The 13,592-nt window shown below is 37.2% G+C and overlaps 1 protein-coding gene across 1 annotated transcript in view; it reads right to left on the bottom strand.

Moving 5' to 3' along the window:
* Window positions 1–13,371, bottom strand: part of TYR (tyrosinase) — a 51,984-nt gene extending 38,613 nt beyond the window's left edge. Inside the window, exons 1-2 of the mRNA XM_032206816.1 lie at window positions 12,553–13,371; window positions 2,309–2,525 (exon numbers count right to left, since the gene is read on the bottom strand). Coding sequence (XP_032062707.1) covers window positions 2,309–2,525; window positions 12,553–13,371 — 1,036 coding nt within the window. The remainder of the gene's footprint in view (window positions 1–2,308; window positions 2,526–12,552) is intronic.
* Between the last annotated feature and the right edge of the window lie 221 nt (window positions 13,372–13,592).

Here is a 13,592-nt window from a genome sequence, read left to right on the forward strand (position 1 = left end):
TAAGTGCACTGGCAGCTGGACTAGAAGCTGGACATGGTCACCTAACAGGATTTCCCCTAGCAGAGAGAGCACTGTAGTATTGGATTGTTTTGGTTTTTGGTTTCATGTCTACAAAATTTCTAAGGAGGAGACATTCATTGCCTCAGTCATTCCTTACTGAGGTTCTCTGCAGCCTCCCAGTTTCCCTTCATATGGATTCTAGGACTTGCAAATGGCCTTCACTGCCAGAGAAAAGGAGTTCCATCTCTTCTCTTCCCTCCTTGAATCACATGAAGGATCATACAGATGCTCTGAAAGGGTTGTGGTGCATGCTAGGGAAGGCACATCTGGATGGACCAATAAGACAGGAATGAATTTGCTCTGCCCCTGCTTTGGACTAAATGGATGCATCCAGAAGCCACGCAATATATACCCAAGATAATATACACTGCTTCTGTAATAACCTAAGCTTCTGGATAACATTTGACTTGTGTCCTTCCTCAGTAACATGTAGTTTTGTCTCCAGTCTGTTGGAAGAATTGTCTAAATCACATGAAATCCACCTGAACCTAACAGTGCCTACCTAGTGCATCTGAACGATTGTGGAGGTGAGATGGAGCTTCATCATCTCACTAAGGAGAAAGCTGAACACTCTTCAGCTTCTGAAGGGTTGTTAAACAGAACAGAACTTAGAGGAAAATTTGATCTACAAGATCTCCTTTCAGATGCAGTAACATTGCCACAATTCAGATTAAAGTATGACCCTCTCCATGGTATGACTGACAGATGACAGCAATAAAGCCATGATCAACCATGACTGCCATGAAATTAACATGACAAAGAGACAATGATAGGGAAAGGGTTTGATAAATTATTCAGACAGAACACTGATTCTGATTTTAGAACTAAAATAACTTCCTGCTCTCTGGAAGCTGTAGGTACATTTCTGTCAAATGTTATTGACTTTTTTTTTTTTTTTTTTTTTTTTCTCTTCAAATAGCTACTGTTGATTTAATATGGAAATGTTATTTGTATATTTTTGCTTCAAAGGGCTGTACTTGATCTATGGCTTTGTTTAGCTGTCAGTTTAGACTCAACTTTGACCAAACACAGGTTTTCCTCTTTTTATGCAAGTACTGAATTATCCTTATTTAATGAGCAGTCATGATACTGAAATATAGCCTTTGAAAGTGAGGAGTCCATTTTGATTCTGCCCACTCAGTAAACATATCCATAGCTCTGCTTAACTTCCAAAGACTATGGCTATGTTTTTGTCTATAATACTGACAGCATGTCATTACTTCATGACTTGTTTACTTCAATTCCTTTTTCTCTACTCTTTCTATTCTACTCTTTGAATTTGTTTACATACTTCATAGAGAAAAATGCACAAAAATTCTTCTCAGTCATGTCACCTTTTTCTTTGTCATATTTCACTTGTTTTCTGTTTTCAAGGGTAGAAAGCAAAACTATATCCAGAGCTGGAATCAATGTCTATATTCTCTTTTGCCTTCAGCACACAAATTCCACATTTATTTATTTTTTTAATGGAATAATTGCATTAACTGCACCCCCACTCCCTAGACAGCTTTATGGCATTCCACACTACATTAAGAGCAATACTGAACATATTAAAAGCTTTGATTTCTTATCCTCACACCAACACCTATATTGTATTTTTTACAATACAAAAGCAAAAAGCTCTGGAATATTGATGTAAATATGTCCTATTTGATTCAGTAGTTATATAATACAGCAGAGAAGCAATGTTTATTGATAGCTATAATGTGCTATCCTTGTTTATTAGCAATTTAGCAATATCCAAATGATATTGGGTTGATAGATGATTAAGAATAACTATTCCATTTACAAAAGTATCCATGTTTCTTAGCAAATTAGGAACCTTTATAACTAGATGGGTAGTTTGATAACTATGAGGAATAACTAAACGCTTTAGGAAGAGATACTAAAGGTAACATTTTAGGTATAAAGTTGACCCCAAGACAGTCCTGTAACCTAAATGGACATGATTATGATCATGTGTAAGTAGGTTATTAGAGGATCTCTTTTTATGCAACATTATATTTCTATGCCTGGTACTGACTATCGCAGACACAGTATCTCATAGATGGATTTAGGGTCTGATCTAGCCTGCAGTTTCTATTTTCTTATCAACTTTAACATGGTTCTTTCTATGTTGCTATTACAGAAGGAAGTTTTTCCTTTAGTTTTGCTTCATGGAACCAGCTAAAAATAAAGTTTAAAGGCACTAATCCTATAGGAATTCAAGTTACTGTTAGAAATGGCAAAACAGAATAAAATATGTTACCTTCCAAAGTGTTCCGGAAGCTGTAATTGGCCATTTTATCCATGGATCCAGATTCATATTGAGTCAGTGACAGACAAAATTCAACTTCAGCTGAAGATGGCAGCCTTGGAGTCCTTGATTTGTCATTGTTCCCAGGATTTCGCAGTATAGGTCCTTCACTAGTGGCATTGCATAAAGACTGTTGGCTGTTGTACTCTTCAGATCGAGTACAGATTACCTGTATAAAACACTTTATGTTAGCAGAGTTGCAGTTGTAAAAACAGAAAAAACAAACAAACAAACAAACAGAAAAGAGGTACTTTGTTTATTATTATTATTATTATTTAGACAGGAGTAAAGGAAATGTACAATGTATTTTTTTTCAACAATATACATTAATTTTAATTATATTAATGAATGATTTTAATACGAGATTATATATTTCACAGAAGACATCTCTAATAATGGTGCACATTTTGAAATAATACATTTGTGGGTGTCTGAAGCTGTCCATATGGACTAAGGCATCAGTTCGTATTTATGCACTTGAAAGCTCACTGAAGTGAAATTCAGTGTTACCAACCAGTGCAGCAGGACTCAAATGGAGTTAAATCTTCTTCTGCAGTTGCTAATGGAGGTTTTTGGCTTCAGCAGACTACTGAACAAAGCCATAATTGCAGATTTGTCTCCCCATGTGGGAAGGAGAGAATTGTTGACTTGGAATATGAAAAAAAGTTATCTTCTGTTCTGAAAAATCTGTGTTTTGTCAGATTAAATGGGCAAATCACTTAATTTCACTATGTTTTGATGACACTTCATGTACAGAATGGGAAAATACTGCGTTCCTCACAGGAATATTATGGAGACGTACTTATATTGGAATCTGAGGTACCATAGTCATGGGTATTGGAAAAGGACCTGAGGCAGAAAGAGGGATATGAGTATTAAATATTGTCAGAATCTAGCACTGTTTGTATAAATGTTCTGGGTTCATGAAGTACCATGACATAACAAGTCATTATTAATCAGATGACCATCAGATGACTGGAAGTGGAAACTGCCAGTCCACTTTGAGAATGCTCAAATCAGTAGTTAAGTAACTAGTAGCTCAATGTTACTTTAAATGATACTCAGATAATTGTAAACTCCTTCACATTTGCTATGGGTTAAAAGTGACCACACGGACCATCAGTGTTACTTGTGTGTTGCTCAGAATCTTTTAAAAGCCACAACTTATTAGTTACCTAAGGATGTAGGTCCTCTGATGACTATGAAAATATCATGGTCATCGTAAGAACTCTCATATGCTAGCTCTCACTGCATCCGCTGCTTGGACATTATTTATTTTATATTTTATTTTATTTTATTTTATTTCATTTTATTTTATTTTAATTTTATTTTATTATTTTAATTTTTTCCCCATGTTCTGCTAAAATAAACCCGTAGGCGCTTAGTACAGGTACTACCACCCATTTCTTCTTTACATTCAGGAAAACCTGCCTGACATGCAGTCAGAATGGAGGATGGAGGAAAAGATAATGACACAATAACAAGGAGAAGATCGGACTAGATGGTTTGGTGGTCCTGTCTTGTGACACAGCTGACGGGGTCTACAAAAATTAAAAAGAATAATGGTCGCTCAAAACTTCCAGTAGATGTTTCGTATGTACCTCAGATGAGGCTGAGAGTCTGAACAAAGTGTGTTATCTAGTGCTTTGCATTATTTTTTTCTGAAAACAAAACAAAAATCCAAAACACCCAAACAATGCTCCAAACAAGCAGAGATCTATTCAAAATATAGGATTCTGTGGTTAACAGGTAATCAATGCGGTTATTGAGAAAACCGTATGGAAAAATAACAGATCTTAATATCGAGTGATATATCTTAAGAGAAAATACGTAACACTAAAACCTCTAGAACTCTTTCATCCCAGAGATGTGTTCCTGTTTCATGGACAGAAACAATGAAGAAAGTTATTGAAAGCAGTCATTTCTGCTGTGAATGAGGTAGAAGAACATGTGATTCTCTGTTAGTGAAAGAATTGAGTGGGAGATTCACTTTGCCAGCAGTAGCTGTGTACAAATTGCTGGATTGAAACAGAGCTTTAGAGCAACTTCTGCAATCAATAGAGAGAGAGTGGCATCTTCCACTTGTGATTCAACCCTCTGAAACCAGACGTCTGGTAGGTGAGGTGTGCATACTTCTAAGGGGTACCAAACTCTCTCCATTGATTAAGTCAATGAAAGAAAATGTGTAAAAAAAATCAATGTTAAAACTGTCTCTATACTGCAGTTAGCAAGGAAAGCAAAATTAAGAGTGTTCAACTTAATGTTCTGCTTCTGCATTAGGATGGGCTGAATCACACCCTGGAGGCATGGATGTGCCTCTGAAGTCACTAAAGACAGAGACAAAAGCAACTTGCTTTGCTGCCTTGCTGCCTAATGAACTTTTGGATGACTGGAAGGAGATAAGAAATATCTTTTTTTCTAAGTGATTTGACCACAAATTCACAGAAAATATGTGACAGAGCTGGTGATATAACCTAGATTTCCTAAGGAGCTGGAGTTCTTAAGTGATAAGCTTCCTATGAATATGAATCTCATGAATAATTTTTTATTTTTTTTTTTGGAAGAGATAAGAAAGCTTATCAGAGAAATTTATCCATTGAGACTGCTCTCTTAACTGATATTTGCCCCAGTCTCTTAAAACTAGTGAGATGCCCTTGGAGGCTATAGGTGGTTATCCAGCAGAGTTTCATGTGTGTAGAACTCGATCCCTCCTGGCAGCTCTAAGAAGTTTCTTTTCCGAATTCACCAGGAAGGGAGATGTAGCAAGATGGAAAGACCTACATTTATAAACACAAAGCACAGCTATACTATTGTTTTTATGATTGTTTTCTTGTAGTTCAACACAGTTAAAAGGAAAACAGGGGTTTCAGGCTGTGGGAAATGCTCTAGTAATTTGTTTATAAAGAATGGACAGTCCTATGTCCTTAGAAATGCACTAGTGAAGAAAACAAGTGAGTCTTGGCTGGTGGATCTCAACCCATTCCCCAATCTGCATTTGGCTTGGAAACTACATGCATGCAAGCTTTCTGTCTAGCTCTGTTTTCTCCAGTCCTTATGTAGATCTTCTTTTGGCTTCTCTGCCCTGTCATCTCCTGTCTTTTCATCCTCTTCCCACCACCATGGAGACACATCCCTGTTGCGTTCTAAAGAGGAGTCTCATGTTGCCTTCAAAACTCAAATATTCAGATGGGCAATCTTCAGGCATGCGCTCAAATATACTAAAAAAAGGAACATTTCCCCAGTGTTTTGTTTATCTGTTTCAGCGTGATTTAATGCAACTCTTAATGTTATGAGGCTTATAAATGTCTATTTATTTTGTTATTGTTCAATTTATGTCTCAGTGTAGCCCTTGTTAACTGTCTGACTAACCAAACAGAAGCCAGATGCTATAAGGTATCCATTAACTCATGCTCATGAAATAACAGCATAAGGGGAAGGAATGAAAATGCTTATCTGTGCCCTTCTGCCATTTGTTCTGCACTACAAATTAAAGGCTGGCCATAAAGTTAGCCAGGATGCTTTTCCAGAAAGGTATAATTGAGGTATTACAAAATATGGTTCTATCCTGAAACTATTATTTGCTGTTTCATCAGTAAAGTGTCGTGTAAGTTGTAACAGAACAAAGGCCAATCAAACTTTTTATTCTAGATTTAATCTGCATAAAGTTTACACAAAATAGGTCACATAATTGCCTTCTTGTCATTCAGTAGGTGTTTCTGGTAGCAAAACACTGCTTAAATACGTGTTTTTTTTGTTTTTTTTTTCTAATTCCATTTTGGAACAGTCCTGAGCAAATTTATCTCTTCACCCTGTAAAAAGTTTCATACTCAGACCGAATGTCTGCTCTTCTGCATTCATAAATCCACATGCTCCAGAGAAATAGCAAGATGCTCTGGGGATCAGCGTATGTAAGTAGCTAGGAGAGAAAATGCCAGTAGATGGCAGTCCAGAATATGCAGCATCATTCCTGGGCCTCGTAGCACCCAAAAAAATAAAAAATAATAATAAAAAAATCCCTTGGTGCACTGCAGCTGAGATCTTTAGCACAGCTCTTTGTATCATTTCTTAGAAAACAGACTGTAAGCATGTGGAACTGTTGCAGCTGTCTCGCACCTTTTCACAAATGGGAAACCCTTTTGTCTTTTAGTATGATACTGCTTACACAGACCAGACCCTGTGCCTAAATAAAAGGAATTGTGTTACAGGAATCTTTGGCAGTGTTCAGTCCTATGTCTGTTATTTTTAAATTCAAAGCTTTGGGGGTTTTGATGACAAATTCTTTGTGCTTGCTTTGTATGATCTGTGCTCATAGGGACCTGCAATATGGGTAGCATAGAATCAAAGCACAGAATATCCGAAGTCAGAAGGGACCCACAAGGATCATCAAGACGAACTCCTGACTCCACAGAGGACCACCCAAAAGTTCACCAAGCCCAAATCCACACCTCTCCAGAAGCTCTATCAGCATGTTTTCATGGTGTTATGCTCCAGGTTAATCTAGCCTAAACATATGTACTTCAAAGTGCACCCAGAGCAACCACTTGACTTGCTTGTCTGTGAGACACATCCTGCCTCTCCCAAGGGTGGGATGTGGGCATTTCCAGGTCCTCTTTGCTGCACTCCCCTGTGTCTATTTGTCCCATAACAAGTCTAGATGCCTAAATCAGAGCCTTGGGTCCCAAAAGAAAGAGACTGGGTCTGAAAAGAGACTTTGTACTGGTTCAGTGCCTTTCTCTGCTCTGTCTTTCTCCATTTATTCACATGTTCTTGCTTGGGAATGTCATTAAAGTGCAGCCCTCATTCCAGATTTAAAACATGTGGCAATTGTAAAGAGGTTAACTTTTTATTTTTATTTAATTAATTATTTATTTTGGCTGCATTTGGGCCTGGCATGATCTAATCCTAATTAAGTGGCATGCAGAAGCCAATGTAATCACAAAATGAGAAAAATACAAGGAAATCCCCAAATGATCTACAATAGAACTAACTGTAATACTATACTTTGGGATATCACTTTTTTAGGTAGAACTTTAAAAGGTGTTGTACCTATAGTAGCCCAAAAGGTTTGTAATAGACAGTGTGTCTTTATAACTGAATCTTCATTTACTCCTGAATATTACCAGGAATTGAAAAGTAAAACAGGCAAACTAAATAAATAAATGAATAAATAAATAAAATGTGAAGTTAAACTTTAAAGAAATGTAATTATCTTTGTGACCCTTCTAGCATAAGCATTTACTGGAGGAGCTACAAAACTCAGGCTTCGAAGAGATGAGACAAACATGAAGTGACAGCACTGAAACAAACCCGAGCCCTCCAAGGTATTTTCTCATCCTTCAGGAAAGGCTGGCTGAGTTTAATCTCTGCTCAGAGGCAGCCCAAAACTAGTGGATAATTTACATCTGGTTCAACACCTCAGAATGGTGCTTGGTTGGAGTAGGAAACTCTGCTGTCAATTACAGATGAAATATAATGGCTTGACAGAATGTGATTCCCTGATCTCTATTTGTCTCCAAGCTGTGCCCTGTTAGAGTTGTTGTATTCACATCCAACATAAATTCTCAAAAACCCATCTTTCTACAGGTAAGTTCTTTTTTTGGTGCATTATTAAAAACAAAACAAAACAAAATCTTTTTTTTTTTTTTTTTTTTTGTGAAATTCCTTAGCTATTTCTTTCTATACCTTGGAATATGCTTATTTTTTCACACTACACAATTCCTGATTAACAGTGGCTATATTTTAGAGAAGTGTCATGTACATGCCAAACTCTGCTTTTAGCCATCCATGATCCCATGGAAGCACAGGAGTTACTTTCAGATGATAATAACATAAAAAGGCAGAGGATGATCAACTGTTTGTCCCTGCTGGGTGCAGATTCCACTTCCCTGGGGGGAGGAGGATAGCATATCATGAGATCAGTCTTGATAAATTCTATTTTAATAGTTATTTGCTCCATTTGGGCTTTTTTATTTATTTATATATGTGTATATATGTATATATATATACACATATATATACATATATTTACCAGCCTATGGATGACACTAAAACCTATAAGTTGCAATAAAAATTGGATGTTATAATTTGTGAGATACTCAGCTGTCCACAAGCAGATGGATGTAGGGCTTGGCTGGTTTAAGAATTAAGAAGTGTTGGCTTCTGGTGTTTATATTTTTGAAATTTTTTAACCCTTTTAATGGTGAACAGAAAACAGAGCTTCAAACATTCCCCTCAGACTATTATAGTTCCTTGGTAAACTGTGCTTAGAATTAAATAACTGCACCTGAATAGCTGAAATTCATATTTCTTATGAAGTCATGTTCCAGGTAATGGATCTAAAGTACTGCCATTATTAGTTCAGGAGCCTTGTATCCGTTTGCTATTTGTGTAACTTGTTCCCTAGCTTTGTGTTTGTGTAAGTGGGTGATATGAAATATCACTAAGCAGGGTGATATGGAATGAAGTGCTAAGGGAAATTCTTGGTGCTTGCAGCAAAGAATTGGCTCCAGGCTTACACCAGTGCGGCTGAGAGCAGACAGTTCTCTACACGGTATAATTACTTCTCTCAAGGCACTCTTCTTTTGAAAGAGACAAAATTCAGGGGGATGAAGCCAGTGGTGTGGCCTTGTTTCCACTATTACAAACCTAAAGCAGCACTTCCCTCACTGTCTCTCCAGCACATGGGGGGAACCCCAAAACTCTGATGCTAACTTCCAATGTAAAGATTCTGCTTTTAATTGCAGAAAACTCTTAATTGACTTCAGTAATTTCTCCAAATTATCTCTGGTGTAGTGGAGAGCAGAATTTCATCTATTGCTATTTAAGTGAGGCATAATAACTCTCTTTAGCAAATCCATTAACTTGAATAATTATACAAATGAGTACAAAACCAAAAAACAAAAAAAACCCTCTCAGAATGTCATGGAAAATCTGTATTTGCCACTTCACTTTCTGTTAAATCAGCATGAAATTGCAAAACTTGGTAAAGCATTAGTAGGTGTCATGCAGTCCTAAATAAATCTAAATGCAACACTTGAATCATCACAAACAAGTAACTGAAAGCATAAAAAAAATCCTTCCCACCCACCCTAAAACATAAACAAAGCAAACAAACAAAAACACTAATGATTTCTGATAGTCTTGCTGGTAAAAACAGAGTCAGAAATCAAAAGTTTCACTTAGATAACAAACATGAGAAAAATGGGGACAGATAATTCACTCAGCTAAATGGTAACAGCAGCATGCCGAAGAAAAAGTAAGGGAAAAGCAAGAATTTCAGCACGTATTCACGGATATCCATGTTGCCATGGCAACTTCTCAATGGAATAAAGTATTTTCTCTTTTCTTTAGGGCTTAAAAAAAAAGAAAAAAAAAAAGAGAGAGAGAGAGAGAGATGCTTTTCTGCAAATAAGCACTTTGCTTTTTTTTTTTTTTTTAAATAAATCCATAACTGCATCTTGTGCAGAATTTCCTAATGTAACAAACATTATTTTGTTATGCTTTGGAAAGAGACTTAAAATTATAAAAGGATACCATATAATAGATGTGTTATTGAATAGGTTTCTTCTGCCCTCTTTTTATTTTGAATGTTTTATAAAAGCCTAAATTCCTTCACATATTTGGCTCCTCCTCCTTTTTTTTTTTTTTTTTTTTTTTTTTTTTTTTTTCTTTGCTACAGAGCTTGGATAGTCAACATATTCTGCAGCAAGTCTATGGCTGTTTTCCGGCTGAAGCTAAGTCTATTTTTGTTCCCTTTTGATTTTCTGAAGTGAGATTCTGATCTCTTATTTTGTGCTACTTGAAGGAACTGTATCAACTAAGTTATTCTATCATATGCTATTATTTAAATTTGAATTCAAGGCCAATAAATAAATATCAGTTTGTGTGGTATCTTCATCCTGAACTGACTGAAAATGCAGCTCTGATCTATCTCGTTCATTCTTTCTCTAAATAAGGCAGCAGGTAGAAGAAGTTAAATGGGAATGTCACTATTTGAAGTTAAATTTTTTTATAATCCTGTTTCAGAAATTTTGATGAAAGTGTATTATTTCCAGAAGTGACTGAAAAATGTAAGTGATAAGCAACAATTTGCAGAAATTACTTGGAGAGTTTCAGCAAATACTTAGGTGCTTTTACATGCTGACATTGATATGTTTTAAATATAGCACAATTTTCATTGTTGTGCCCACTAAAGTTATAAAAATATATTTTAAAATCAACTTATCTCATTAAAAAAGCAATTATTTTCCAAGTATATTTGTGACAATGACCTTAAATAAGAAGTTATAAACATACTATTTCTTAAATATATTCATTACCACTGGTAAGGTGTCTGTGTATTTATTACAAGGATGGAGAAATTCCAAGAATCTGGATATGATTAATAATAGTGTTGAAAAAGTAAGCTACACGTAATTATCTGATCCCTCCAGGGCTTTTAGAAAACACTTCTTGCAACTTGCTGATTCCTTTATAGTCCCTGTCTCCTACTACTTTGGTTATCTCATCCAGTGTATTGCACTGATAGCTTCACTTGACACAGGTAGCCAGCTCAATTCCAGTTTCATTTATTCCACTTTAACACTTGTACCATTTCCGTGTAACTCTTTATTTAGTTTAGCACTGAACAACATCAGATCCACTTCATTCCGGTAATGCAATCTAATTAAATTAGTAGAGTTCATCTAGATAAATACTGTTAGAAATGAGTGGAAACTTTACATATAGGATCAAAATACATGGTTTTGGCTATATGCATTTTATGGCTAAGCCTACACTGGTGAATTAAATGTGGCCAGGAATGTTCCCAGGCACTAGGACCAAATGGCACAGAACAATCCACGTCTATGCTAGCAAACCCATCTTTGTCTCCCAAACGGTTTAACTATATGCAAACAATCTCCCAGAAATGGTCCCTGAAAAGTACCTGCTTGGGGTAGAACTACATATAAATATATATATATATATATATATATATATATATATATATATATATATATATATATATATTTACTTACATATATTTTTATAATATATATAAAATGTATGCCAAAGAATGTCCTAAAATAGGTATGTTACAGTACCCAGGAATAATTGAGTTTACAGGTATAGACACAGTCTATGTTGTTTAGGGGACACAAATCAAGATTAAACACAGAAAACCAGTACATTAAGCCCTGTTAGTCATTGCTTTGTAATCTGAGAGCTGCTGTCTTGTATCTCTTTCACTTTTCATTAAATCACTAAAACTGCTCAACCTTCGTTTAGGCTACTGGTACAGAAATAAATAGAACAAAGCAAGATTTACACCAATATACTCATAGACTTCAGCACCAGAAGGAACTGTTTCTATTGTCAAGATTGTATATGTCTATGGAAGCTTATGTCACTAGGCACTGGTAGCAATGAGCAAGAGGCTAAAAACATCTAGAAGCCTCCGTTGTTAGAATAGCACAGTTCAAATACATGAAACCTAGGTAAATATCAACTATATCTCCTAGGTGAATATATACAGTAATCTTGGTTTAGGGACTAACTTGCAGTGCTTTTAAGTGGCAGGAATAGCTATTGAGTTTATTTCTTAGTTCCTCTGAGCAACAGAGATCACTTCTTATTTTTCTTTTAAGCTACAGAGGAGAATAACACAGCTGTTTCTTCCATGCTCTAAAGACTACTTATTTATTTGTTTGTTTATTTAAGTTGAAAGCAGACAAGATTAATTGGATAGTTTTTAACACTTGCAGGGAGGAAGATACCCGGAGAGGGGTAGAGCCTCTGAGAACTGTTTTCTTCTATTTCCATTATTCAGTCACCAGCTGTCTTGCAATGGTTACATGCTAGCAACTTGCACACATAAATCCTTTTTTAATCTTTGCTGGCTGCTTCAGAAGACCTGAGCCTGTTTAGCCTGCTAGAGGTCATGCTTGGACACAAAATCATGACTTTCTTCCTTCTAGACTAACTTTTTATTCTTAATTAAGCTGTCTAAGTCCTACAGTCAAAGAAGAGACAGAGAGATGAATGAACAGCTCTAAATGAAGATCAAGTCCATGTAAAATCATTTGTTCTCTCCAGCTTGTGCACCTCAATTAAGTACCTAAAGTTAGGTAGGATAGTTCTGACACAATCAGCTTTTCCCTTCCCCTTGTCCTCCCCTTCTTCTTCTTCCCCATCTTTTCCCCTCGTCCTGTCCTTACCTGCCAGGAGGAGAAAAATGATGCTGGGCTGAGTAAATTAGGGTTAGCTGGATGTCTGCCACCCATGTATTCATCCGTGCAGACCACACAGTCCTCTGCATCTCGCCAATCCCAGTAGGGGATGGTGAAGTTCTCATCACCTGTTATCTTCTGGATCTCACGTTCCCAGAGCAGCAGAAAGAGACGATGCCAAGGCAGAAAACCAGGGGCTTCATGGGCAAAATCAATGTCCCGCCACACATTGGACCCACCTAAGAGTGTGTCGCGAGAAGCATAATAATGCATCCACACAAAGAGATCATACATGTTGATGTTTCTGAACATGAGGTTGGAGCCGTTGTTCATCTGAGTATATGTGCCGGTGGCAATGACATAGTCCTGGCTGGGGGTGTTCTTTGCCAAGTTAAGGTAGGCAAGGAACTTGTCCTTCTCACTGTTGGTGAGCTGGAAGATGTTTCTTCTTGTTCTCAGTCGCCTTTCAGTGCAGTTGAGTCCTGAGAAACCAAACTTGCACTCCCCACAGTTGAATCCCATGAAGTTACCTTTACATTTGCAGGTCCGGTTGTAAAACACAGAAGGCCAGTCCTCTCTGTCATCCACTCCTGAGAAAGGGAATTGTGGCCCCAGTGGAGCCTGAGAGAGAAGGATGGCCTGGCAGGCCCCTCTGTTGGAACTCTCTCCACAAGGGGACCCATCTCCATCCCAGAGAGGACAGCACTCCTTCCTCCGCAAGCTCTGGGTGTTTGCACAGGCCCTGGGGAACTGCCCGGTGGATGGCTGAAGGATGACTAGCAGGAAACCCATGGCAAACAGAGACATCCTCACAGAACAGCAGGAGAACATCAGTGTTATGCTTCAGTGCATGGAGAGCCCTCTCTGACCCCTGCAATGTCCTGGGTATGAAAGAATTTTCTCCCTTCTGCTGAGAACGCTTCACTGCTGACTTCTGCTACACTACACCCTACAATGTCCTTCCCCATTCCTACCCTGGGCACATTTACACAGAGAATACACTTCATAGTTAATCTGATTATCACATG

The sequence above is a fragment of the Aythya fuligula genome, chromosome 1, assembly GCF_009819795.1.
Source record: "Aythya fuligula isolate bAytFul2 chromosome 1, bAytFul2.pri, whole genome shotgun sequence".
Classification (NCBI taxonomy): Eukaryota; Metazoa; Chordata; class Aves; order Anseriformes; family Anatidae; genus Aythya; species Aythya fuligula.